General features: G+C 45.5%; 1 protein-coding gene across 7 annotated transcripts in view; it reads right to left on the bottom strand.

The window, feature by feature from the left end:
- Nucleotides 1-27,812, bottom strand: part of OSBP2 (oxysterol binding protein 2) — a 162,078-nt gene that overhangs the window by 122,771 nt on the left and 11,495 nt on the right. For 6 of the 7 annotated variants that reach the window (XM_082417259.1, XM_082417257.1, XM_082417254.1 and 3 more), the window contains exon 2: nt 289-497. In XM_082417259.1, coding sequence (XP_082273385.1) covers nt 289-484 — 196 coding nt within the window. In that variant the 5' untranslated portion in view covers nt 485-497. Of the gene's footprint in view, nt 1-288; nt 498-1,383; nt 1,524-27,812 lie in introns of those variants that run through there. The other variant, XM_082417258.1, reaches the window with a different exon arrangement.

The raw sequence follows: 27,812 nt of genomic DNA, 5'->3' as shown, positions 1-27,812 counted from the left end.
CATCCGAAAGTTCTGCTGAAGCCCAGGAGCCAGACTTGTCCAAAGAAAGACACACACAGCCCTGCCCACCTCAACATTTCCATCCCGAGAACTGCCAGCCACCCTGACCACCTAACATCCCACTGTTGAGGACGCACGGAGCTGAGCGGGAAGGGCAAACAGGCACCCTGACCTTCCGAGGTTGGTCTGAACTAGCCTGGTCACCACTGGCCTCCAAACACTTTCAGTTCCCACTCTCTCCAGACCCACGACACTGCACGTACTCCCGCCGCACCAAGCACTCGCTACCTGACTGGCTGCCCATCAAGCGGACAGCCTTGGCCTTGGCCAGCTCCAGGGCGGCGATCCACTGCTGCCGCTCCACCTCTGAGCCGGCCTTGAGGTGGTAGGTCCTGCCCCCACTGGTCAGCACGATACCGCAAGAGTCCTCCGTGTCAAAGTGCGCAGTGAACAGGTTGATGGTGCCACGGCAGGTGTGGGCCATTTCACCCTGATTTCTGTGGGATGCAAGAGAAGGGATGGGGTGAGGCTCCCAAACTCAATAGTCCTAGACTGAAAAAAAGCCTCAAGGCACATCCTTGGAATCTCAGACCCTTGGAGCTGGCACGGGCGATGGGAAATAAGGCCTCTCGGGATTGACTGGTAGGGATTTGGCTTGTGTGTGTGTGGGGGGGGGTCTCAGTGGGAAGAGTGGCAGAGGGAGGAGGGCCTGTGTCAGTGCCACATACAGGGCATGCCTGCTGTGGTCTGAGCCCTTGCAGACACCAGGAAATGGAGAGGGGTGACTGCCAGCGTCCTACTAGGCAGCACAGACCCCTGACTCCATCCCAGGCTCTTTCCACCAAGTCTCAGAACCACAGAGATGGAGCAGGGTGGGCACCTGCCACTCAAACTGAGACTAGAGACCCGGAACCCCAGGGGGTAGACTTGGAGGCCCCCCGCACCACACCGCCAGGAGTGACCTGGGAACTGAGATCTGCAGAGCAAGGATGCCACCATTCTCCTCTGGCCCCAGGAGATGAAGGCAATGGCTGGGCTGACACAGTACCCCTTGCGACAAGGGACTGACCCTTGGCTGGTTACAAGGTCATGGAGCTAATGGTACCAAAGTAAGGGGAAGCGGAGGTGACTAAAGTGTGGGCCATTTCCAACTGTGACCAGTGTCTGAAAAGTGAGATCCAACTATCATGACTGGATCTACTTAACTCACTCCTTTAGACACTCAAAGGAAATTCAGACACCACTCTTCCCCCGCCTCCCCCCTGACGTACCAAAGCTCTTTCCACAGAGGATGTGGGAAAAGGAAGAGCAACTGGTCAGCACGTGACCCTGCCAGTGCCGGAGCTCATGTGGCACTCCTGCTGCTCTTTAATGCTCACTTACACTCCCTGGCTGTTCATCATCTGTTACTTCCTTGACTCTTCTACCAGTTCCAAAGTCAGATGACTTGACACTCAGTAAGACATTTATCTTTCATTTGAACTACTGTTTCTGATTCTCTCCTGCTTTGGTTACATTCCTTAGGGAAGATGATATGCAGCTGACCCTTGAACAACATCAGGGGTTAGAAGCACCCAACCCCCTGTGCAGTTGAAAATCTGCATGGTGCTAGCAGAGAGTGAAGAGGGTTCAGAAGGGGTGGTGGAGGAAGAAGAGGATGAATGTCGACCACAGCATCAGGACCAGCCACAGCAGCACCGAAGGAGCCTGTTTCACAACCTTCTTGCTTCAGTCTTCCAGGCGACCCCAGCTGGCCACCAGGAAGGGGACCCTGTCGCTGACTGGACTTGCCACGTCCCCTCCCAGGGAAGGGGTCAACGTATCTTTGTTCTCTCGGAGGGTGGTGGTCCCCCCATTGCAGTGGGAGAGCAGATACCAATGAAGGCATGCGCGGACCTGAGTAGCGCAAGGTGTGGAGCGTGCTGGACACAAACCTTGTGCACCTCCCCAGATTCCCTCGACCGCCTCCTCTGTCTCTCAGTCGGTGCCTCCTCCTTGCCCAACTGTCCCTCCACTTCTGGACTCTCGTAAAATGACAGTGGGAAACGGGAGATGGGAGTGAATGGGGCAGATACATTCTCCCTCCACTTGCGCCTCTGCGGACTGCTGAGTGGTGTGTTTTCTCCTCGTGTGTCTTCTGGAGGAGTATGTGGGCCAGGCCCGCTGTGTCTCTGCCGCTCGCTGTGAAGCGACATCCAGCAAAGGAAACACAATGCATCATTGTCACTTCCATCTTCCCACTCCCCATTTCTGCTTCACTGCCCTTCGACTGCATCTCTCAAAGTGTCAACTCTTTTTTTTTTTTAACATCTTTATTGGAGTATAATTGCTTTACAATGGTGTGTTAGTTTCTGCTTTATAACAAAGTGAATCAGCTATACATATACATATATCCCCATATCTCCTCCCTCTTGCGTCTCCCTCCCACCCTCCCTATCCCACCCCCTAGGTGGTCACAAAGCACCGAGCTGATCTCCCTGTGCTATGCGGCTGCTTCCCACGAGCTATCTATTTTACATTTGGTAGTGTATATAAGTCCATGCCACTCTCTCACTTCATCCCAGCCTACCCTTCCCCCTCCTTGTGTCCTCAAGTCCATTCTCTACATCTGTGTCCTTATTCCTGTCCTGCCCCTAGGTTCTTCAGAACCACTTTTATTTTTTTTTAAGATTCCATATGTATGTGTTAGCATACGGTATTTGTTTTTCTCTTTCTGACTTAATTCACTCTGTATGATAGACTCTAGGTCCAACCACCTCACTACAAATAACTCAATTTTGTTTCTTTTTATGGCTGAGTAATATTCCATTGTATATATGTGCCACATCTTCTTTACCCATTCATCTGTCGATGGAAAGTGTCAACTCTTTAATCCCTGCCTTGGGCTATGTGTTCTGGAGGACCTTCACACACACACAAAAATGTCCACAGGCAAGAAAAAAAATTGACAGGTAACAAGTTTTAACTCAGACACAGAAAGACAAAGGCTACTAATGTGGAGCAAAGCACTCAGCCTTGTATGAGACTTCTGTTTAACGCTTGCTCAAGCTGACTCTGATTCACTTGGTAAATTCCCCTCCGATCTTCTAAATTCTAATTTGGCAAGTACTTCCTATGGGTTACCATATACAGGAATTGTGCTAGAAACTGGAGAGGTGGTAGGTATAAAGGTAAATAAGACACATTTTCTGGCCTCAAAGAACATTCCGCTTTGTGAAAGAGACAGGCCCATAAATTGCAAGGTACTATTTAATAAGCAGAGGGAAATAAACTCAAAACAAAGGGGGTGTTCACTTTATAAAAATTCATTGAGTTACACTCTTGTAATTTACCTATTTTTCTATGTATCTGTTACACACATACAATATATTGCATGCTACATACATATCAGTTGTCAGTTAAAAGTTGGCTTTAAAATCAAAAATGAAAGGATAAACTGCCGGTGGTTGGATCTCAGGAAACAGAATGACCCTTTCTTGTCCTAGAGGGGTCAAGGCGTACACTGGAGCAGTGTCTCAAACAGTGAGGGACTCTGCCCAAGCACAGACTAGGAGGAGGGTCAGGCTAACCCAGAGCAGCGGCATGCGGGAGCAGCCGAAGGAGAGGGTCCAGCCAAGGCCCGAGTTGATGATGGGCATAAAAGTGAACTAAACTGTGTCCCCCAGGGAGATTTATTGAAGTCCTAACCCCCAGCACCTGTGAATGTGGCCTTATTTGGAAATATGGTTTTTGAAGATATAATCAAGTTAAGATGAGGTCATTAGGGTGGGCCCTAGTCCAATAAGACTGGTGTCCTTATAAGAGGAGGAACAGACACAGAAACAGGAGGGAGGCAGAGATGGGAGTGATGCATCTACAAGCCAAGGAATGCCAAGGATCACCAGCCAACATCAGAGGCCAGGCGGGCCTGGGACAGACTCTCCTCCAGGGCCTTCAGAGAGAGCACAGCCCTGCTGACACCTGCACTTTGGACTTCTAGCCTCCACAAGTGTGAGACTCTACATTTCCTTTGTTTTAAGCCACCCAGTTTTTCGTGCTTTATCACGGCAGCCTAGGACACTAAACACAGTGGCTGAACAGATGGGTGGAGGAATGACCTTCTGGAACCTCACATGCAGCTGAGCCTGTTCATCAGCTGAGCACACCAACCACAGGGCTGCACCTCGCCCTCCACACAGCTCCCGCCGAGAATACTCAGCACCACGGCACCCACACGGCTCCTCTCCTTACTGGAGCAGCCCTGCCCCAAAGCTGCCCGTCCCGCTCGAGCTTTCCCCTCTTCCGACACCATAGTGGCTAGACAGCCAAAAACGACCTGCATCAAAGATTCCAAGGAATCAGTTTCCACCAACGACATGCATTCACACAAAACCTAAATGTGGAAGTGAGCAAGAGGAAAGGCATCCATCGTGGTGGCAGGAACTGCGACAGAGGGCGTGTGCTCTGGCAGCCCCAGATTCCAGGGCTCCCTGCAGTGGTGTCAGCGGTTCGCCCCGTCACAGCAGAGGTGGTGAGAGTCTGGGGGCCCAGACTGCTCCTGACTCCTTCCAGCCCGTTCCTCCAGCCCTCCCAGCGAGTGGGAAGTGACCCCGCCCCTGGCCGCACAGCCTTCTGCTCGCACTAGCCAGAGTCATGTCTGCTGTGCGTGGCTGAGTCCTGACCCAGGCACCTCCCCAGAGGCTACATCATCTTGGAATGCAATCCTGTGACTGCAAACAAGGTGTGATGTTTGCTGTCTGGGATGCCTAGCAACCAGGCGAATCCTGTGTGTTTGCAGAGGTTTTAAAATCTGGATCTAGAGATGCAAAACGTACACTCGGAAAATGCAAGCCACTGATTGGGAGAGTTATTCGCAATAAACGTATCCAACAAAGAACTTGCGTCAAGAAAATATAAAGAACTCCTAAAATCAGTAATAAAGAGGCCAGCAATCCAATTTAAAAATGGGCAAAAGATTTAAGCAGGCACTTCCCAAAAGAGGATATCCAAACGGCTCATGAACGTACAAAGCAGTGCTCAATGTCATCAGTTATCAGTAAATATACACATGCCCCACGATCCAGCAATTCTGCTCCTACAGAACTCCCCACTCGGGATGTGCACACGTGTACATGTTCCAGAACTTCCACAGCATCTTCCTAATAACCGAGAACTGAAAACAACACACACATCTGTCCACACTAGACCGGATAAACAAATGGTGGTTTATTTGTTTGGTGGTTTATCCGATGGTGGTGTATTATTATATAGCAATGAGAATAAAAGCATTAGAACTGCACATTACAACCTGCAAGAACCTCACAAACATAATGTTGAGCAGAGTCAGACACCAAGAGGACGTATTGTGTGATTCCACTGATAAAAAGTACAGTAACAGGCAAAAGAAAGCTCTGAGGTGAGAAGTCCAGATGGCAGTTACCCTTGGGGGAGCAGTGACTGGAAGGGGACATGGGGGGACTCCTGGAGGGCTGGTCATGTTTTATTTCTTCAGCGGGGCAGAGCTTATTCAGTGTGTTCATTTTGTGATTTGCCCACTTTCCTTTCTGTATATTGTACTTTATTAAAAGTTTACATTTAAAAGTACAGGGAACACATCCTACCTCCACGGAGAGAGGAAAAGGGAAGCTTTGCATTTGGGATCCTCCCAGACTTTGCCCTATGTATCTCTCCTTTTGGCTGGTTCTGATTTGTATTCTTTACAATAAAACTGTAATCAAAAAAAAAAAAAAAAGTACAGGGATGGGGGGAATTCCCTGGCAGTCCAGTGGTTAGGACTCCGTGCTCTCACTGCCGAAGGCCCGGGTTCAGTCCGTGGTCTGGGAACTAAGATCCCGTAAGTCGTGTGGCCAAAAAAAAAGAACAGAAATGGGGAGAATTCTCTGCTGGCAGTGGTGGCAGCAGCAACAATTGGTTCTCAGCGGCAGTAGAGGTAGCAGGGCCCCGGTGGCAATGTCCTTGCCGGGATGGTTCTGTGACACGACTTTAAGCCTGGATCCGGCTGCCCAGCCTGCCTTCTTCTCACCTCTCCTCTGAGATCTCTGTTCTGCCTTTCCAGGGATCCTGTGAGCAACTGAAGATCCTTCCAGTAAATACTTTTTTTTTTTTGGTTTAACATATCCAGAGCTGGTTTACTGTTATTCTCAACTAAGAACCTGCTGGTACACGTGAGCAGCAGCCACAGAAGGGATGTCGGAAGGTGGGGAGGGCAGTGAGGAAGGTTGTAAGAGATGCGGGCAGGAGAAAACAGCAGAGTTCGGTTCTTCTGTCTCTCGGGCCAAGGGGATGCTGTTAGGACCCTTCCAGGTCTAAGTAATGAAGCTCAGCTGTTTGTTCTAACTACCCCATCCCGAGGGATTAACTTAGAAGTGTCTCACACAGGTTAGCCATTTAAGATGTGACAAGAAAGGCAGGAATGTCACCTCTCTGTTCCAGATGCGGAGGGTGAGCCTCGGAGATGTGGGCAGCTCAGTGGAGCTCCCAAAGGGGACTGCGCCACTAGAGCGAGGCCCACCCACCCACAGCCCTGCCTCTTACCCACAGGGCCTCACAGACTTGTCCGCCAGGCTTCATGTGTGCTCTCAAAAGTCACCGAAGCTGGTGGGATGGCTCTATTTAGAAAATGCTCGACATGGCAAGTGTCAGACGTGGCCCATCAAACAGAAGCATCTACAGTGCCGTGTTTGCTTCCAGAGATGAGACCATCACTACGAGACCTGACCCCATTTCATTTTGCTTCTGGCCTCATTCTTCGCCATTTAGAGTTTCCCTTGAGAAATGTTAAATAAATACTGCTACAAGTTCTACAGGAAGGATATTTCTAATGTAATTTTTAGAATAAAAACTAAAAAGGAGACTCAGGATCCATCCTCCAGTTGCTGAAATTCACGAGGCTACATTTTTACACAAATGGAGGATGACAGTAATTTCTAAAAGACAGCACACTTATCAAGACAACTTATATCCAGGTAGTACCTCACTTTCTGTAAGCGTCTGTCACAAACGTGAGTCTTTTGATCCTTGCAAGGGCCCAGAAAGTGGGCAAAGCAGACATTGATTTGTTCAGCAAATATTTATCAAGTATATTCTATATGGCAGGCACCTGTAGGAGGAAATTAGCCTCATTTTATATCCAAGAAAGGAGAGGAGGCCAGGAAAAGGTAAATCATGTGCCCCCATCCATAGAGCTGGTAAACAACAAAGCCAGCACCAGAACTCAGTTTCTCTGCCACCAGCACAGGGCTCTTCTCAAGGAGAAAACTGGGGTTTCCATCCAGAAAAAATGTTCTGCTTTACCTGGTCATTGTATTTGCCTCTTACAAGCTAGAACATTAAGTTCCGCGAGCCACAGACCTGGCCTGTCTTGTCCCTACACACGTGACACATGGTGGGAGTTCAGAGATGTTGGGCTGGCAGAGTGAATTAATGCATGCATGTTACATGCAGAGGAACAAACCCAGGGAGATGATCCAGGCTCGGCCCACACCGGAAGTTCTGCCGACCTCACATGCTAAAGGTGGAGTAATGGGGGTAACACCACCTCACTCCGTCAACATCACTGACTGAAAATCCATTAGATGCTTTTTGTGGTTCCATCAAAATATCAGAATATCATGAACTACTCAGTGACACCTAAGGTGGTTCTTCAGATTATTAAGTGGAAAGCCTGTCACAGAATATTACGCAAATGCTTTAGATCTCAAATTTAGACTAAAATGGTCTTGTCAAGTAGAAAATGGATGAATGTTTTAATGGCTGAAGCAAAAATTAAAACACTGTCTGATGTGGTTCTACATGTGTGTAGAGGAAATATTTAAGACAATTATACTGTAAATGGGGGAGTGTAAAGGAACTTACGAGGAGGTAAGGTTTCTATACTTCACTAAAACTGGTAAAATGACATCAGTAGACTGTGATAAGTCATGTATATATAATGTAATAAATAGAAGAACCATTAAAAAAGTTATCCAAAGAGACATACGCAAAAACACTAAAGAATGACTAAACATAGGGTGACCACATGACCCAACAATTCCACTCTGAGGTATACACCCAAGAGAAATGAAAACATATGCCCACACAAAAACTTGTACACAAACATTTATAATAGCATTATGCATAACAGCTAAAAGGTAGAAACAATACCATCAATGAATGAATGGACAAAAAAAGATTCATACAATGGGGTCCAACTTGGTTGAACCTTGAACATTATGCTAAGTGAAAGAAGCCAGGCACAAAATTCCACATATTGTATGATTCCATCCATATTAAAGTCCAGAATAGGGAAATACAGAGAGACAGAAAGGATTTGAGTGGTTGTTTAGGGCTGGGAGCAGATGGCTGGGGGCACACGGGAGTGGTAGCTAAAGGGTATGGGGTTTCTTTTGAAGATGATGAAGACATTCTAAAATTGACTTTAGTGACAGTTGTACATATCTGTGAATATATAAAAAGCCATTAAGTTGTACACTTTAAATGGATTATTTGCATGGTATGTCAATTATCTCTCAAAGATTAGAACAAGAATAACAGCTGTAATACATTAAAAGACATCAAGTCAAGGAGTTCATAATGAAGCTGAAAAAGTAAGTCATCAGTAACCTTGGAGGGATGCTAGGGACCCATTTATTTGTGTGATAATTGGTGAATAAAAGAAAGCATGGGGCATTTTCCTACCATTTCCATATTAACTAAACCATTGGGTAACCTAATGGTTGATGAGGGGAAGTTTCTCTTTATAGAACTATTGCCTCTAATAACTGAAAAAGGCAATAATAGAATATCAGCATTTTGCAAACTGTAATAAACTAATGGGTCTAGAAAATTGTCAACAATGGCCTCTGATATTTGTGTGCATATGTGTGTGTGAAAGAGAGAGAGAGAGAGAGAAGGAGGGAGACAGGGAAGGGGAGGGAAAGAAAGGAAGGGAGGGAGGAAGGAAAGAAGGAAGGGGGAAAGAAAGAAAGAACCAGCCAATACATGCCCCTTTTCAATATACCCATGAATCATTCTGCCAGTATAATTTAATCTTACTCTGATGGAATCCCTAGCTATCAGTTTACAGGAAATGAAGAGTATGATAAATAACATTATGGAGATGCAATCAGCAAAATCCAGTTTGTGTGAAACTACAGAATAAATGACCCCGTTTCTTCAACAAATAAATTGCAAGGGGAAAAAGAGAAAGAGAGAAGAAGAACCCATAAATCAAGAGAGACTGGGGAGCCCCTTCCCCTTTCCCAGGAGAAACTAAGCTGTGGGGATTCAGACAGTGCAGCCAGGCCCTATGGCAGAGGGGTTTGGCCAAGACCGCCACCAAGATCAGCAATACCAGCATCGAGATAACTCAGCCAGCATGACTGGTTGAGCAGGAACAGAGGAGATTTGGCCAGCGTGACCAGGAGGGTGTTTTCATACAAGGGACTGAGCAAATAAGTAAATATATTGAGGATAATGGGAGCCAGATCTCTTACTGTCAGAGTCTGAAGTTGGAAACATGGAAGAGAAAGGTAAGAAAAAACTATATCCACAAAGAGAGCCTAGAAGCAATAACGTCCCAATGACAATGAGCACACCTAGCACCCAGTGTTTGGCTTCTAGATACCATTTTCCACTAAAAGGAACCAGGGCTCAGTGGAGAAATGGCAGATTCCAGTACAGAAGAACCAGGATCATTCTGTTGTACAAAAAAAGGAAGGAGGTGTTCAAATAGGGAATGTCAAAAGGACACAGGAGCCAGTTTAAAAGGACTCCTCTTACCCAAAACCAGGACAATCTGAGTGTCAAAATAAATGATAATTACAGATAACAACCCATTGGATAATCTAGAAATCCATGGGTTCACACTGATATAAATAAATGGATAAATTAAAAGCTCTTCTTTATAGTACAATGCCTACTAATAAATATGGAAGGAATGATGTTATTAGAAAATCACCAATTGGCAACCATCACCAATTGGCAACCAACAAAGTAATAACGGATTCAGGCAAGAATCACCAAAGGGTGTTAAAAATCAGTTGGAAGGGACTTCCCTGGTGGTGCAGTGGATAAGACTCCGAGCTCCCAATGCAGGGGGCCCGGGTTCGATCCCTGGTCAGGAAACTAGATCCCATATGCACGCCACAACTAAGGAGCCTGCCTGCAGCAACTAAGACCCAGTGCAAGCAAATAAATAAATAAATATTTTTTAAAAAATCAGTGGGGAGATTTGTTGACAAACAGGGTTTTACATAGCCTTAAGGTGTCTCCCCATAAAAATACTTTCTAATTAGTCATTAATTAGTAATTATAAAATTAACTTTACAGTGGAGAAACCTGGCAAACACCATCTTAACCAAATGATGATCACTAGCGGTAGGACAAATCAACATCGTGTGCCTCCTGATATGATGCACTGTGAAGGACACAGTATGCATCCTGTGGTATTTCTGCCACAAATGCAGAACTTGAATCTAAACATAAGGGAACACCGGGCAACCCCAAATTGAGGCAGATTCTACAAAGTAACTGGCCTGAATTTATCAAAAACGTTTAGGTCATGAAAGACAAGGGAAGATGGAAGACTGTTCCAGACTGAAACTAAAGTGACAAGACACAACAACCAAATGCAATCTATGATCCTGGAGTGGATCCTCTACCTTGAAAGGACATTATTGGGACAACTGGCAAAATATGAACAGGGTCCACAGATTGGATGGTAGCTTTGTATCAGTGTTTACACTGTGAATATATAGGAGAATGTCCTTGTTTTAGGAATACACGCTGACATATTAAGTGATCCCTGGCATCATGTCTGAAACTTACTCTTAAAGAGTTAAAAGGGACCTCCTTGGCGGTCCAGTGGTTAAGACTTCGCCTTCCAATACAGGGGGTGCAGATTCCATCCTGGTCGGGGAGCTAAGATACCACATGTCTCGCAGCCAAAAAACCAAAACAGAAGCAATATTGTAACAAATTCAATAAAGACTTTAAAGATGATCCACATCAAAAAAAAAAAATCTTAAAAAAAAAGAATTAAAAATAATATGTATAAATATAATATATAGAGAGAATCATAAGGTAAACGTAGTATATTAACAATCGGAGGACCTGAGGGGTGGGTACATTGGAGTTCTTTCATAACTTTCCTTTAAGTTTGAAATTATTTCAAAACAAAATATTTTTTAAAATCTGAGGAGAAATACCAACAATTGCAATGAATGGACTCTATTTGGATCCTGATTTCTGGAAACTCTAAAAAAATTTTAAACTAATGGGGAAACTTTATTACAGGATTATATGGAATCATGCATGTAAAAATTTTGAAAATTGCGAAGCACTATAGAATTTAAAGAAACTTTCATTCAATAAATATCTATTGAATGCCTACAAAATTTTTTTTAATTAAAGAGAAATCAATGGAGAAATTTTAATATTGACTGGATATTTGATAATATTAAGGAATTATTGTTAAATTTTTAGGCATGTTAATGCCATTTAGGTTAATTTTTAAAGAAACTTTCATCTCTAAAGAGATACATAATGAAATATTTACAAATATTCATTATCATTAAAATTATTTTTTAACTTAATTCTTAGAATTAAGTAAAAGATGTTTGTGACTTACTTGAAGTTAACTGAGGGTGGGGAGGCCATAGACTGACCTTACAGTGAGACTTGCTAACACTGGGTGATGGGCCATCATCTACTTTTATGCATTTGAAAATTTCCATAGTAAAAAATAAAATCCATCTAAAATCTACCGCATTTTAAATTCTTCCCTGTGTACAGCAACGGCCAACAGCAGCGATGAAGGACTTTGGTGACGAGCCCCCGTGAGCCAGCGCACAAGGCTATGCGCTGAGTGTCTCGGGAATCAAGGAACGCGATGACGGGTCCCTAGGGCACAGGGCGGGATCTATTTTGAGCACAGTCCTGCGCCTACACATTCAGGATACTTGAACGGATTTGATTTTTTTAAATCAGCACACAATCTCTGTAGCTGCAGCCACAATCTACAGGGTGTCCCAGCAACCTAGAGTCTTCCTTTTACAAGTGATCTGTGAGCTTAAATGTTCAGCAGCACTAAAACATACCCCCTAAAAATGTTACACCAAGCAAAGGAGGCTCTAAAAAAGAAAATCAGTTACCATGACAAGAGAAAGACTGAAATGCCAGGGATTAGAAGTCAATTAAGGAGACAATGAAGTCGAAATTTAACACACTAAGGACAATTACAAATTTAAATGCACATATTACTATATGAGTTTATAGAGCTGATGGTGAGACTTAATTTATTCAGGAATTCTACTTCTTCCCTTCATGGGCTCCGGTATTATAGGCATTGACGTTAATATTAGATGAAATAATCTTACGTAAAAGTGACTCCCACCAAGCTTCAATGGAAGCAGAAACAGCAGCTCAGCTCCTGTCAAACCGTGACAGCAGTCTGCAAAACCAAAGTCCCCACAGCACAGGCACAGACTCCCAAACGGAGGCTGAGTTTAAAACAACCATCACCCCTGCGGGGCACGTTCATTCTTTCGTTCAGTCAACATGGCAGGGCAGGCCCTGGGGTCAGATCAGTGAGCAAGACAGATGAGGTCGGGGCCTCTGTGGGATAGTCTATCTCCTGGGCCCTCACAGCATCCAGCAAGAGTGTGCCTTCTGTCTCCCCTCCAACATTTGGACTGAACAAGGGAAGGGCCCTGTCAGCAGAGAGGGGTCTCCCCCCAACACGGTTCCTCAACTCTAGAAAGATAGTCCCCAGCATGACTACCCCCGAAAGAGACCTCAAGTATGTCTTCTTCATCCTCTGGCAAATACAGCCCTGCTTTCCTTGACTGGACCGGTTAAACAGGAGTGTGGGGTTCAACAGGAGGTTTTCACTTGTTATGCATTCACTGTTAGAAAAACCCTGACATTCAGAACATCCCCTTCACTTACGAAAGAGTTTACCAAGTGCTTCTTCACGGTTTATTTCAGACAGCCAAGTAGGGCCGTTTACGGATGAGGAAAGTGAAGGTCACAAAGGTTTGGAGCCTTCCTCCCCCACTGGGCAGAGCTGACTTGTATAACTAAGAGGACACAGTGGAAATGACAGAGTGTGACTTCAAGGGTAGGTCAGAAAAGGCATTGTGGTTCCTGTCTGCTCTCTCTTGGATCACTCCCCCTGGGGAAAGCCAGCTGCCATATTGTGAGGACACTTTGGACAGGTCCACAGAGCTAGGAACGGAGGCCTCCGGTCAACAGCCAGCACCACTTGGCCAGGCAAGTGAGGGAGCTGCCTGCCTTAGAAGTGGAGCCTCCAGGCCCAGTCAAGCCTTCAGATGAGTGTCGCCCTCATGAAATCATCCCCAGCCAGAAGCCCTCCAACTCCACCTGCTCAAGAATTCTTTTTTTTTCATTAATATTTATTTATTTATTTGGCTGCGCTGGGTCTAGTTGCGGCACACAGGATCTTCATTGCGACATGCGGGATCTTTAGTTGCAGCATGCGGATCTAGTTGCCTGACCAGGGAACGAACCTGGGCCCCCTGCATTGGGAGCGTGGAGTCATAACCACTGGACCACCAGGGAAGTCCCTCACTCATGAATTCTTGATGCACAGGAACGGTGAGATGGTTATTATTGTTTTAAGCCACTAAATGTTGGGTGATTTGTCATGCAGCAATAGATAATACACAGGGACACCGAGCCAGCCTCTCTGAAGATGAAGAGTATGGCCACATGGAAGGGATAAGTCCAGCTGTGCAGGACAGAAGAACACCCCAATGAGGACAAATGCTGCCTGGAAACCCACCTCAGCTCAACAGAGGAAGAATTTTCTAACATTCAGAATTATCTCAGGAATACCAGTTTGTTTTGGAGATAAAGGTTTATTCTCTGTCACCTGAGAGGTTTGCCCAAGGCTCGTGCTGAGGGGCCAGAAATGCTATAGGAAGAAGTCAATGAACAGACAGATGGTTGGACCAGATGACCTTTAAGTTCCTTTCCTACCTAGACATTCTCCCACCACTAGCTTCCCAGGCACCGATGACAGGTCTGTCCAGTGTGTGGCCAGCTAAGAGTTACTGAACACTGATCTAACATGCAATGGGCCTTCTAGGAGGAAACAACTGAAATATGATCTACTGGTCCTGCCCTCAAGCAGCTGCACATGCCCACAGATGACATATCACTCAGCCCACTTGTTCAAAGTGGAGGAGGGTCCCAGGTGCCACTGCCTGAGGCAGAGCTGTCCCGGCCACCTGCGGATGTGCAAGCAAGAATAAACCCCCCCTTGCTTTAAACCTCTGGGTTTGGGGGTGATTTGTTTTGGAGCTGCCTGATCCAGGAGGAGAGTGAGCTGAGGACCCAGTTCTAACTCCCTCTCCTGTCAGGATGGTCACAGAGCCCACTGTCATCAGAGTGTGACCGTGGAGGAAGAGGTGAGATGATCCTGGAGAGGCAGAGATGAGGCTGGTCCTGAAGGTGGGTGGGCTGTATGGGTATGGGATGAAGGGAAGGTGGAAAAGGAGACTCCAGTGTCGAAACGCAGAGGGCTGTCAGCAGTCCTGTTTGGCAACCTAAGTGTCTGCTCTTGATCTCCACCCACCTCCTCTTAGGCTATGGCAAACACTCTTTCTGTGAGTAGAGGACTCTGTAGCTAGTCACAGAAGCCTAGAGATGTGAGAAGGGACCTTAGCGGTCTGCCTTCTTAGATTTAACTTCCCATGGTCCCAGATGACAGAGTTGCAGCTGGACCTTGAAGATGACACGCTGTCATATTCAATGAGTGTCCGTGTTTTTCAAAAGGGTTTGGTTTTCACCTTCACATATATGGTCAAATGATCTTTGAGAGGGGTGCCAAGACCACTCAATGGGGAAAGGACAGTTCTCTTCAACAAATGGTGCTGGGAAAACTCGATATCTGCGTGCAAATGAATGAAATCAGATCCTTAACTTACACTGTATACAAAAATTAACTCAAAATAGATTAAAGACCTCAACGTTAAGACCTAAAAGTATACAACTCCTAGAAGAAAACAGGGGAAAACCTTCATGACCCTGGACTTGGCAATTGGGACTACGTCAAATTTTAAATGTTTGTACATAAAATGACACAATCAAAAGAGTAAAAAGGCAACCTATGGAATGAGAGAAAAATATTTCCAAATCATATATTTGATAAAGGATTAATAATGAGAATATATGGAGAGTTCCTACAATTCAACAACAAAAAAATCAAGTAGATTAAAAAATGGACAAATGACTTGAATAGACATTTCTCCAAAGATAATATACAAATGGCCAACAAGCACATGAAAATGCGCTCAACATCACTAATCATCAGAGAAATGCAAATCAAAACTACAAGGAGATATCAATTCACACCCATTAGGATGGCCATTATTAAAAAAACAAACAAAACAAAAAACAGGGACTTCCCTGGTGGTCCAGTGGTAAAGAATCCGCCTTCTAATGCAGGGGACCTGGGTTCGATCCTTGGTTGGGGAACTAAGATCCCACATGCCACAGGGCAACTAAGTCCGCATGCTCCAACTACTGAGCTCCAGTGCCTCAACGAGAGAGCCCACGCGCTCTGGAGCCTGCACGCCACAACTAGAGAAAAGCCCGCGCACCGCAACAAAGACCCAACGCAGCCAAGAAATAAATAAAATAAATAAATAAAATAAATAAATATTAAAAAAAACACAAAGTGTTGGCAAGGATATGAAGACATTGGAACTTTTGTGCATTGTTGGTAGGACTGTAAAATGGTGCAACCACGATGGAAAACAGTATGGAGGTTCCTCAAAAATTAAAAATAGAACTGCCATATGATCCAGCAATCCCACTTCTGGGGATATATCCAAAAGACTTGAAAGCAGGGTCTCAAAGAGATGCACACCCATGTTCTATTCACAATAGCCAAGAGGTAGAAGCAACCCAAATGTCCATTGACAGATGAATGGATAAGCAAAATGTGGTCTATACATACAATGGAATATTTCCTTAAAAAGCAAGGAAATCCTGTCACATAATACAGCATAGATGAACCTTGAGGAAATTATGCTAAGTGAATTAAGCCAGTCACAAAACAACAAATACTGTGATTATTCCACTTTTATGAGGAATCTAAAGTAGTCAAATTCATAGAAACAGAAAGTAGAATAGTGGTTACAAGGGGCTAGGGAGAAGGGGAAAAGGGGAGTTGTTTAACAGGTAAAGAGTTTCATTTTTACAAGATGAAAAAGCTCTGATGATCTGTTTCACAACAATGTGAATATACTTAACACTATTGAACCGTATACTTAAAATTGGTGAAGATAGTAAATTTTATGTTATGTGTTTTTACCATAATTTTAAAAATTACACTGCTAATTAATGACCAAAAAAGGCAGCAGGACTGGGGATGAGCTTGATTTCCCACTGTCTTTACAGCCTATAGATTATCAAATCTAACAATGGCTAGACCCTGATTATGAAAGATGTGGTTCCATACATGATCTGATGGAAATATTTTAACACAATACTTAAGAATTGGACAATTTGGGACTGAGAGAACTCCTGGGACCCAGGAGGAGTCCTAGTAGGTCTTTCATGTGTTTCCTCTCACTTTCTATCCAGCAGCTAGACAACTGGATCCTTAGAACAGACAAAGGGTAAACTACATGGACCTCTAATTCAAACACATCTATTTTCAAAACTTTTGGGGAAAAAGGGGATCAGGACAGTGTAGTAACTAAGAACAATTGCTCTGGACTTAGCTTGGCCTGGACTTGAATCTGGCTATGCAACTTACTAGTCGTGAAATCTTCAAGTCTTTTCAACCTCTCTAGACTCATTTCTCCATCTGTAAAACATGGACAATAATAATAGAACCAACAACCCCTAGGCTCGTTCAAAGGATAAAATGAAATAATCCATGCAGAGTGCTTAGCACAGGGCCTGACACATATTAAATATGACAAATGTTATTATGAGAAATAAAGCCCTCTAAGGATACATATTTAAGATTACACTGTTGACAGCTTCTGAACAGGCAAGGAAGGGCTGTAGCAGACACTATGTGGCATTTCCCTTGTCCTCCTTAGAATAGGGTTGCCAGGGACTTCCCTGGTGGCGCAGTGGGTAAGAATCCACCTGCCAATGCAGTGGACATGGGTTCGAGCCCTCGTCCACGAAGATCCCACATGCCGCGGAGCAACTAAGCCTGTGCGCCACAACTACTGAAGCCCACGCGCCTAGAGTCCGTGCTCTGCAGCAAGAGACGCCACTGCAATAAGAAGCCTGCACACCGCAACGAAGAGTAGCCCCCACTCGCCGCAACTAGAGAGAGCCCGCACGGAGCAAGGAAGACCCAACATAACCAAAAATAAATAAATTAATTTTAAAAAAAAAGAAAGAATAGGGTTGCCAGATAAAATATAGGATGAAAAAAACAAAGTCCTAAGCTAAAATACATAGTACAATTAAAAAAACATGGGAGGCCCAGTTAAATTTGAATTTTAAATAAACAACAAATAATTTTTAGTATAAGTATATCCCAAATATTGCATGAGATATACCTATACTGAAATTTTATTTATTTATTCTGAAATTTGAAATTTATCTGAAATTCATATTTAACTGGGTATTCTATATTTTTATTTGCTAAATCTGACAAACCTACTTGGAACTTTGCCCCAGCCCCACTCCCAGGTGGCCTGAGCAGTCATTTTTGACCCAGACCTGTTCCCAGACTCCACTTGATTAAACTTGACTAAAATGGAACCAATCCAGTTTTCCTTCATAGAAATTGGGTTAAGGTAGTTTGACAGCCTCTGCTGTATTGACGGTTATGCCTGTAACTCATGAACTCAGGAGCTGTAGGCAGCAGCCACCTTCTGCCACGTGGCCCAAGGAGCAAAAAAACAAAACAGACTGGACTACAGGGAGGAAAATAAGAAGTAAATCAGACATCAGAAATGAGAAAAGTGTGCAAACTGCCAGGCAGCCTTTGTAAAACCATTCTGTGGTCTCACAAGAAAGCCTTTTTTAGACACACACATACATCGCTCTAGTTGCTCTGGAAAGCTTTTGCTACTTGCAATCAAAAAGCCTAAGAAATCAAGACAATTGTAGACTTAATTCCTAGGCTCAATATGTCCCATGTTATTGATTTGAAAGGTAAAAATTACTAGGAAGCCACTTTGACCTCAATTCTGGGTCCAGTGATCAAAGCGGTACTGCTGAAAATGTAGTCTCTGGATCAGGTCTGGTCCGTGCATGTCTGCCCCGTTTTCTTGGGACACTCCCTCTGAGGCAAGCCAGCCTCCAGGGAAGCAGTCTGGCTGCTCTGAAGTCACCATGCAGTAAGGAAGCCCAAACCAGCCATGTGGACAGAGCACAAGGAGAAGCCCTGAGACTCCATGGATTGAGAGAGATGCCCGGCCAGCCTCCAGATGCTCCAGAACCTGCCATTCCAACCCAGCCACCAGCTGACTGCAGCCCCATGAGAGGGCCCAAGCCAGAATGGTACAGCCAAGCCCCTTCTGAATTCCCAACTGAGAGAAACTGTGAGTGATAATAAAACCATTGTTGTTGTTTTAAGCCTCCAAGTTATGCAGCAATAGATAACAGATAAGCCTAGTGCACAGGCGCAGCTGTCCTTGCCAACAGTTTCACTGTTTAGTAAGTACCTGATCACAATGGGACGAGACTAGCTTTTCATGAGGCCTCCAGAGCCAGCACTCCTGCTGTGTGGTCACATGCAGGGCCCAATCCTGAAGACAGGCGAGCCAGACAGGGTATCTCCTGAATGAAGGTAACAGGTGGGGAACCAAGAGGGGGCAAAGGCCCCCCCAACCATCCCTTCTTGAGGGAGGCTGCCCACTCACAGGTCTCCAAGTGGACCAGGGACATATCTACCCCAGGGAGAGCTGGAGGGATGGCTTGTTTGGGTGGGAAGACAGTCAGAGCTTCTGACACTAAGAGGACAGGCTCCGGTGGTGTGGAATTCCAGAAAGTGCTGGATTCAGATCTCAGTTAGGCCACCCACTAAGCGATGCCACTGCAGTGGGACAAACCCTGGCTTTCTCAGTTGTCATCAGGACATAATAACTACCTTTCTCCCTGGGTTGTCATCAAGTGGGATGACACACGCATAAGCACCTTATACACCATTAAGCAGTGTTCAAATGTGGTCATTATTAGAATCTAAGATAGAACAGAGAAAAAATACAGGGTATGGTCTCCATCACCATTTTCATCTCATGCATTGAATTTTTCTTTGTTGAACCAAAGACCTTAAATACAGATAGAACAGCCTCTGCCCAGCTCATGAGGACATGGGGCAAACAGAACAGCGAGGTTTCATACCTCTGTCTCCCCTCTTTTCAAAGATTCCTGCAAGTCAAAGGAGGCTGGTGTCAAGGCCAATTCCTGTTTCCATATGCTTCATCCTAGCACCAGCCAGCCTCCCAGTCAGACTATAGTCAGAAATGGCTGACTCCAGGGCTGAGCCAAGACAAGTTCAAGAAGAGCCTAGAACATCTTTTCAAGCGGGACATGGGAAGCTAGCAATACCATCAGGGTCCTTTCCAGAGGACTCCAGAGCCAACTGAAGACGCCCCCACTAAGCAAAGTTAAGGCAGGATGATACGAGCATCATTAAGGGCTAAATGGTATTTGTCCTGCCTTTCCTGTGTGAACTGTATCCCTGAGTAACCAATGAGTAGTAGATGAGGGTAAGTTTCTCGTTATAGAAGTATTCCTTCTAATAAATGAGGAAGAATGATAGAATTAGGTTAATCTAAGACTGATTGTTACCACCTGCTAATGTCATAGACCTAGAAGTCACCAGACATTATGAGCTCCTGATGGAAGAACACATCACCACCTGATCAAGTTTCTAGATCTATCTACCAAATTAAGGAACTACAGAGGACACAGGAACACGTTAACCTACACCAGGAGGATGCAATCAGCAAAACCTAGACTGTGGGACATTCTATAGGTAGACCTTATTTAGGTCCTGATACAAACAAATGTATCAAAAAACCATTTATGGTGGAGGGAGGGATAGACTGGGAGTTTGAGATTGACATGTACTGTACACACTACTATATCTAAAATAGATAACCAACAAGGACCTACTGTATAGCACAGGGAACTCTGCTCAATATTCTGTAATAACCTAAATGGGAAAGGAATCTGAAAAAGAATAGATACTTGTATATGTATAACTGAATCACTTTGCTGTACACCTGAAACTAACACAACATTGTTAATCAACTGTACTCCAATATAAAATAAAACATTTTTTAAAAAGTTATGACAATTGAGACCATTGAAACTTTGAACACTAACTGGATATTTGATTATAATAAGGAATTATTGCTAATTTGTTTTAGTTGTAACAACGGTGTTGTGGATATGTTTTTTAAAATCCTCATCCTTTAGAGATACATACTGAAATATTTACAGGTGATGTGTGATATTTGCGGTTCACTTCAAAATGGTGTGGGGTGGGGGCACTGAGATGAAGCAAGATTGGCCAGGAAGTTAATAATTGTTGAAACTGGATAATGGGTGCACGGGGGTTCATTATACTATTGGCTACTCTTATATATGTTTTAAATTCTTTATAACAGAGTTTTAAATGTAAATGAAAACAGTGAGCTCTCAATGTCATTACATCAGGATAAACCTCAGAAAGGAGCTGAAAAGCTGGGCCATGTGTAGCCCCCAGTGGTCACTCCATTTTCCTGGCAATTCAGTGACACCACCTGAGCTACTGCTATAGTCCAGGCTGCATGTTCATGGTCTTTATAACATGCAGAAAGATTAAAATTACAAAGTGTCTTCCATGGAAAAAAAAAACTTCACTGAAATTTGAGAATCTACAAGTACAAGGCACTATGCCCAGCCCCCCAGGCGACACTACAGTGGGAAGACACAGCCCTATGCTCTGGTGGGGAGGAGACAGACCAACATTCAGCTAACAGGGGTACACGGCCAAATGACACAACACACAAAGGGGGATCAGAGGAAGGATGGTTCTTCCAGCCCAGCTCACGGCAGGGGAATCCAGGCAGGTCCAGGCTGAGATGACCTGGAATCAGACTGCTCGGCTAGGATGTCTGCAGCAATGAGGAGGGTTCTCCTTGCTGCAGGGGGTGGCAGGTGCAGGGATCTGGAGGAGAGAGTGAAAGGCATGTGGTTTGCAGAGGGGGAATAAGGCGAGTTGGGCAGATGAAGAGTCAAGGCTAGAAGAAGGAGGGTGGGGGGACCCAACTGGGAAGGGCAGTGAGTGGTGAGCCCAGGGAAGCCACAAACTATAATTTATACTTTAGGAAGACAGCACCTACTGCTGCTTCAAAGGACCACACAATCTGGCAGGTTCCGATGCAAGCACAGCAATGCTACCTGCCCTCTTCTTGGTTTAGGCAACGGCCCAGCAATGTAGATCAAATGGTGTGAGTCAAGATTGTTAAGTCAGCATTTGAGGTGCAGAGCTGTGGCTAAGCACATGACGAGGTGCTGAGAGGAGTGAAGCTAAGTGATCAGACCTCCGAGAACACTTAAAAACGGAAACGGACGCGGGAAAGAGTCGCTCGTAAAAGAAGAAAAGCATACAGCACCCAGCATGACCCTAAAACTCAACGACAGTTTGCTTCATGTGTGTGATGAGCCTCCTAAAGCCACATCTGTGTGGTGACACCTGGCACATGACTCACCGCACATGAAGCTGCCAATTTCAATTTAGTTCAGGGGTGTTTCCTACCATCTCCTCCTCTCCACATGTCAGTATCCAGAGTAGTCTTCCAGGAAACAGGCCCATTTCCTCCGTATCTCTTTCCCCCTGGGATAAGGAGATATTGATCTTGGTTTAAGGAACCTCACATCCTTTTCACAGGCCTGTCTTTCTTTATTGACATCATTTGCCAACTGCATCCCAGAAGATTACAGGAGGTGTAAAAGCCGCAGGCTTGAATATAAAGCCCACTGGGAGGCCCCACGGCACTGCGCCTGAACCCGCTGGCTCTTACTGACTGGCCAAGATGCATGCAGGCCTCCCTCCTCCTCCTCCTCCTCCTCCTCCTCCTCCTCCTCCTCCACCCAGTGGGTTGATGACAGTACATGTGCTTGTCTCCCACGCTGCCTTGTGGCCCTCAATGACTGATACAACCAAAGCTGCACGCTTGCGGTCACAATGTTCTAGACTGCTCGCCGGCCCCAATCTTAGAATAACAGACCCTCCCTGAAGAAGGTAAAAGGGTCAGCAGGAGCTGAAGAACTCACACCAGACACTCCACCAAAGGCACAAAAGGGAAGGTCCTGCGGAGGAAGGAGGTCCATGTGGCAAGTGCACCCTTGTCACTTGCAAACCTGAGCCACCAAAGGGCCTCAGGGGAGGTCTAGGTCAGAAAAGTGCCTGAGAAGCAATCAAGGGCCAACCACGTGGGCGGAGGTCCCAAAGAGAAGGCCCTCAGCACACAGAGCAGCGGACCACGAGTTGTGTGAGACACCCTGCAAGCCTGGCAGGAAACAAGAAGCCCCTCTCCACTCAGAGCCAAGTGTAAGCACTTGCTCTCCTTGAACCAGAGAGCGCCGGTCCTGACCTGACTGACATCACTGAAGTCTGCAGGGAGGAAGGAGGTGAGCCCGAGACTGCTCATCCTTTGAAAGGCCTGCATCCAAAGCTGGCCCTAAGCGTCTGGATTTGGCGAGCTCCTGCAACACCTCGGGGTTCCCCTAACTGGTAAGCGTGACTGACTACACCCAAACTGCTTGTGCAAACAATGTGTGGTCCGTGCTGCACACCTGCTTTCCTTCTGGGAGCCTGGACTCTGGGACCGTGCCAGGCAGAGGGTACCCACGTGACCAGACCCCCCATAAAATCCCTGAGCGCTGAGTCTTTACCGAACATCCCTGCTTGGCAACCTTTCACATGTGTGTCACAACCAGCTGCTGAAGGAATTAGCATGTCCTGCATGACTCCACTGGGAAAGGAGCCCTGGAAGCCTGTGCCTCGCTTCCCCAGATTTCATCCCATGCCCCTCTTCGCTTTCTGCTCGTGCTTTGCTTCCCTTCACTGTAATAAAGCAGGCTGCGAGCACACCTCGAGCCGAGTGCTGGGAGTCCTCCCAGTGGGTCATTGAATCTGGGTTAGTCTTGGAGACCCCAACATGGCACCCCAGCAAGGAGTCTCCCCGATGTGAGGTGGGTGGGCGCCTTAGCACCGGCTGAGTCAGCAGGCTGGTGCTGCCCACGAGTTCCCACTTCTTCCCCCATTTAACAGGACAGTAAGGAAGAGGCTGCACTCCTCACCGCAAGCGTGAACTGGAAATCGCTCTGACACCACAGAGAACCCCATGTTTGTGAGGGCCTGTTATCCAGTTAGATCTAACATCTTAGGGCAGAGGCCTCACCTCTGACACACAGCCTGCTTCCCACAGGGTCCTGCACATATAACACATGCAAAGCAAACCGTCAGGTGCACATGAAACTAGTTTAAAGAGCTCTGGGATTGTGAAAAGCCCTTTTAAAAGCTTTATCTTTACTCGCCACTCATCCAGTCACTGCCACACTTTATGAAGTGACAAATCACCCTAGGGACACAGAGACAACATGCACAAACCCTTGTAACCCTATGGAAATACAAATGAGGACCACAGATACAAGGCTGTTGGTTCATGGAGGAGCCTATTTCAACACATTCAAATCTGTCAACATAACATATCCAAATAATCTGCAGTTCATAACTATCACTTTTCCAGCACTCCTGGCTAAGCCGGCAACCTCCAATTCATCTTCCCAATCTTATTTCAGCAAACAAGTTTTCAAATTTGAAAACAAATTAAGAAAAGTCCAAGTTTGGCACTAACATACTTGCTTTCTGAAACCCCATAAAATTGCAGGCAATTCTCATTCATTCACTCACTCATCCATTCAGATTAACCAAGCTACTGAGGGCGTATCAGTGGCAAAGTACCGTGCTAGGCTTCATGTAGAACACGAAGAAGATGCCAAACTTGGCCACGGTGTTCCTTTGGCACAAAGCTGTCTGCAGAGATGCCCATACACAAACTCTGTAAACTCCCAAAGGAGGAAGATGTGGTCCTTAGGTCAGTCTGGGGCTACTATGGATATTTCAAATGGGAAAAACCCAAAGTGGGGGACTGCTAACCCAGGGGTTGGAACTGTTGAAAGAGATGCCTGGAGAAGACAGGCAAATCCAGGGCCCTCGGGGAGGGAGGTGGCACCACACCGGGGACCCTGTCCAGGGCAACAGCTGGGGGCTGGGGCACCAGCTCAGCAGAAGGCAGACCTGAGCCAGGATGTGGTGCTAGGAATGGGGAGGAAGGATGGATGAAAGGAAGGAGACAGGTAGGGCTCAGCAGTTCCATCTGATGTGGGGTGAGGCAGGTAGGAGGCAGCAAGCGTGACTCAGAGGTTTTCAGCTATTCATAGAAAGAGAAAGGTCAGGAAGGGGAGCGGGTTGTGGGAGGAAATCATAATTCGTGTCACTAGACCTTGCTAAGAATGCACTGTGCTTCTCCAAAACACTCTGCCAGTCCACTCGCAGGCTCTTTGCAACACCCTCGTGCTAAACGTTAAAGAAACGGACTTCAAACCAATGTTTACACATTATCAACTTGGGCATTCCTTTTCAGCCTCCTACCTGGCCTCATAGTATGAAACACTGGATGATGTTTCAAATTAAGGCTGAATCCAATATAATAAGGCCGCCTTCTGAGGTGGAAACCCCAGCGGCTTAACCTGAAGACTTGCACCTTCAACTTCATGTTTTCAGGGACACTTTGCAACTGGATAGTCTTTTCCATCTCCATCCTTCAAGCATCACCTAAACTGATATTAAAAATACACCCTGGTGGTCAACTGGTTAAGACGCTGCGCTTTCACTGCTGGGGGTCCAGGTTCGATCCCTGGTTAGGGAACTAAGATCCCACAAGCCACGCGGCCAAAAAAAAAAAAGCAGCCACAGACAAAATGAATGGGCATGACTGTGTTCCAATAAAACTTTATTTAAAAAAAAATAGTCTCCATGAGAGTTTGCCTTTGAGAGTTGGCCCCACTGGAGGAAGGAGTACTTGATCCATCCTAGAGGCAAAGATGTCTTGGCCACCACCCCAAAGTGGGCCCAGCTCACCATATGTTCAGTGGGCTTCCTCAGCCAGAGGACTTTCAAAACTTACTTTCACTTGACTGTAGCCTTCTTTCTTATAGACCCAGACTAATTTCTTTGAGCCCTTCCTTGCTAACTGGCTTTGCCATTCCTACCCATACATCAGTCTGAACAATAATAAATTAAAACACAACATTTTTGTTTCATATTTTGTTTGAAATCATTTCCTGGGAAACAGATGTCATTTATAATGTCACCAAACAGGCAACTTGTATACAACAAAACAGAATTTTGTTTAATCAAATCAATTTTGTCATTAATGTGAATAAAACTTATGTTCAAAACACTCTTTCCGTAAGGACTTGCTGGGGCTAATACCTTTGAAAATTCTGCATCATTTATGAATTCTTCCATGTTCCCTGGGAGATGAGAACTGGGGATGAAATTTTTTAAATGGGAACTAACAACCAAAAAAGAAAAAAAAAAAAAAGAGGGCAAAACCATATTCCCCTTATTGATATTCGAATATTCAAATAGATATGGGATTAAGAGTGCCAGGCAATGGAATAAGAACCTCGTCTCCTGTATTTATATTCCTAGCACATTGTTGGAAAGAAGTAAAAACCTGCCAACAATTACCCAGACCTCCCAGAAATACTTTCTATATGTGACACTATTTACAAAGAGCATCTTTTTATTCTTGATAATATAAATTTACTAAGCCCAGCTGTTGGCACTATGTACTTTCTCCCTTAGAATAAACTTAAGCAATCGAATGAGCTTTTCCAGCAAAATCTAGGGCAGAAGCACTCGAGGAAGCGATACTTAATGGAGAAATTCTAATCCAAACCCCCACTGATTTTCAAGTAAAAATAATGGGGATTGAAATGCAGGTCAAGACTACAGTGCAATAACCATTTAATTGGCAAAATCAATGCTGACAATACCAAGTTCAGCAAAGGATAGAGATCCACAAAAATCTCTTTATTTCTTGCCAGTGGGACTATAAATTGACACAACTGCTTTGGAAAAGAGTTTGGCGTTCACATTCTCCACAACCCAGTGATTTCACCCAAGAGGAACGCCCGCACGTGTACAAGCATTTTTGTAGTCACCCATCAAGAGGAGCATGAATAAGTAAAAAGTGCGCTCACATCCTGGGCTGTTATAAAGCAGTCAAAATTAGTCCCCCAGGGCTTCCCTGGTGGCGCAGTGGTTGAGAATCTGCGTGCCAATGCAGGGGACACGGGTTTGAGCCCTGGTCTGGGAAGATCCCACATGCCGCGGAGCAACTAGGCCCGTGAGCCACAACTACTGAGCCTGCGCGTCTGGAGCTTGTGCTCCGCAACAAGAGAGGCCATGACAGTGAGAGGCCTGCGCACCGCGATGAAGAGTGGCCCCCACTTGCCGCAACTAGAGAAAGCCCTCGCACAGAAACGAAGACCCAACACAGCCATAAATAAATAAATAAATAAATTTTAAAAAAAAACAAAAAACCACCAGCTTAAAAATAATGATAATAATAAAATAAATAAATTAAAAAAAAAATACTAGTCCCCCAAAATCATATGCTGTACAATATGCTTTTTTATAAAGTTTCAAATGGTTGAAATGAAAAATGTGTTTTTTTAAAAAAATTGCATATAGGTTAAATAAAACTAAATAAAAAGAAAAGAAAGTGGACGGTGACCAGGATTTGGATGATGGTTATCTTGGAGGGGGGAAGGCTGGAAGATGGGATCAGGGAGGGAGGACAAGACACGTGCCCGCATTTTCTCCAAACACCAGGCTTCGCTTAATTAAAAGAAAAAAATTAGAGAGTGGTCTTTCCAAAAGGGAAGCTAGCAAGAGAAGCAGCTCTGATTCCTTCCCCAGCTGTCATCCCAGGACTAAAGCCGACTCTACCTGACCCCTAAGGAAAGGAGATCATGAATAAAAGTTCTCTCATTCTGTTTGCAGCTCTGAGCACTTGAATTTGCCTCTATTCCAAGCACACACACTTGGAGAACTACTGAGAACTGGGGTTCTGGGGCAGGTTGGAGGAGGTGACCCATGCCCGGTGCTGGGTGCAAATGGAGCCCTGGATAACCTGTGCTGTCAGGACTGTGAGCGGCAGGCCCAAAGGGCGCTCAGTCCTTGAGCCCAGCAGGCACGACAGCCAGGCCTGGTCTGGAAGGCAGGATTCAGACCAGAAGCAGGGACAGGAGAGTGGTGTCAAACATCTGAAGTGCTGCGAGGCCCGAGGAAGAGCAGACCAAAGCCGTTTTCCAGAAGGCAGAACTGGGTGCAGGGAGAAGTGGTGATTCCAGCTCCACCTCGGACGGGCCTTTTCTGTACTTGGAGACTGACTCATCTCCTGTGGCACTGGAGGCACAGCCCGCAAGCTGGGTGCCTCAGGATACACCACTAAAGTTTGCTCCTTCGGCCTCAGTTTCCCTTCCTCTAAAATGGGAATGAAGGCACCTTCGTGGCCGGCCTCACGTGGGGCTAAAGGAGGGAGAGGGCTGTACAAATGTCAGGGATCATTCATCCTACCCAAGTGAGTCGAGCAACAATTCTGCCCACCTTGGAATCTAGAAGTGTCCACAAATGAAACTACAGAGCTGGACTGTGCAAGCACACAACAAGAAAACTTGTCCCCACCCCCTTCTCACCCCAAAACCAGCATTTGTCCCCACAACCTTATCAGCAAGCAAGAAGAATTTTTCTTAAT

This window comes from Balaenoptera physalus (genome assembly GCF_965194825.1).
Source record: "Balaenoptera physalus genome assembly, chromosome: 12".
Lineage (NCBI taxonomy): Eukaryota > Metazoa > Chordata > Mammalia > Artiodactyla > Balaenopteridae > Balaenoptera > Balaenoptera physalus.
Note: the sequence above shows the minus strand (reverse complement) of the source record. Positions and strands in the feature narration are given on the sequence as shown.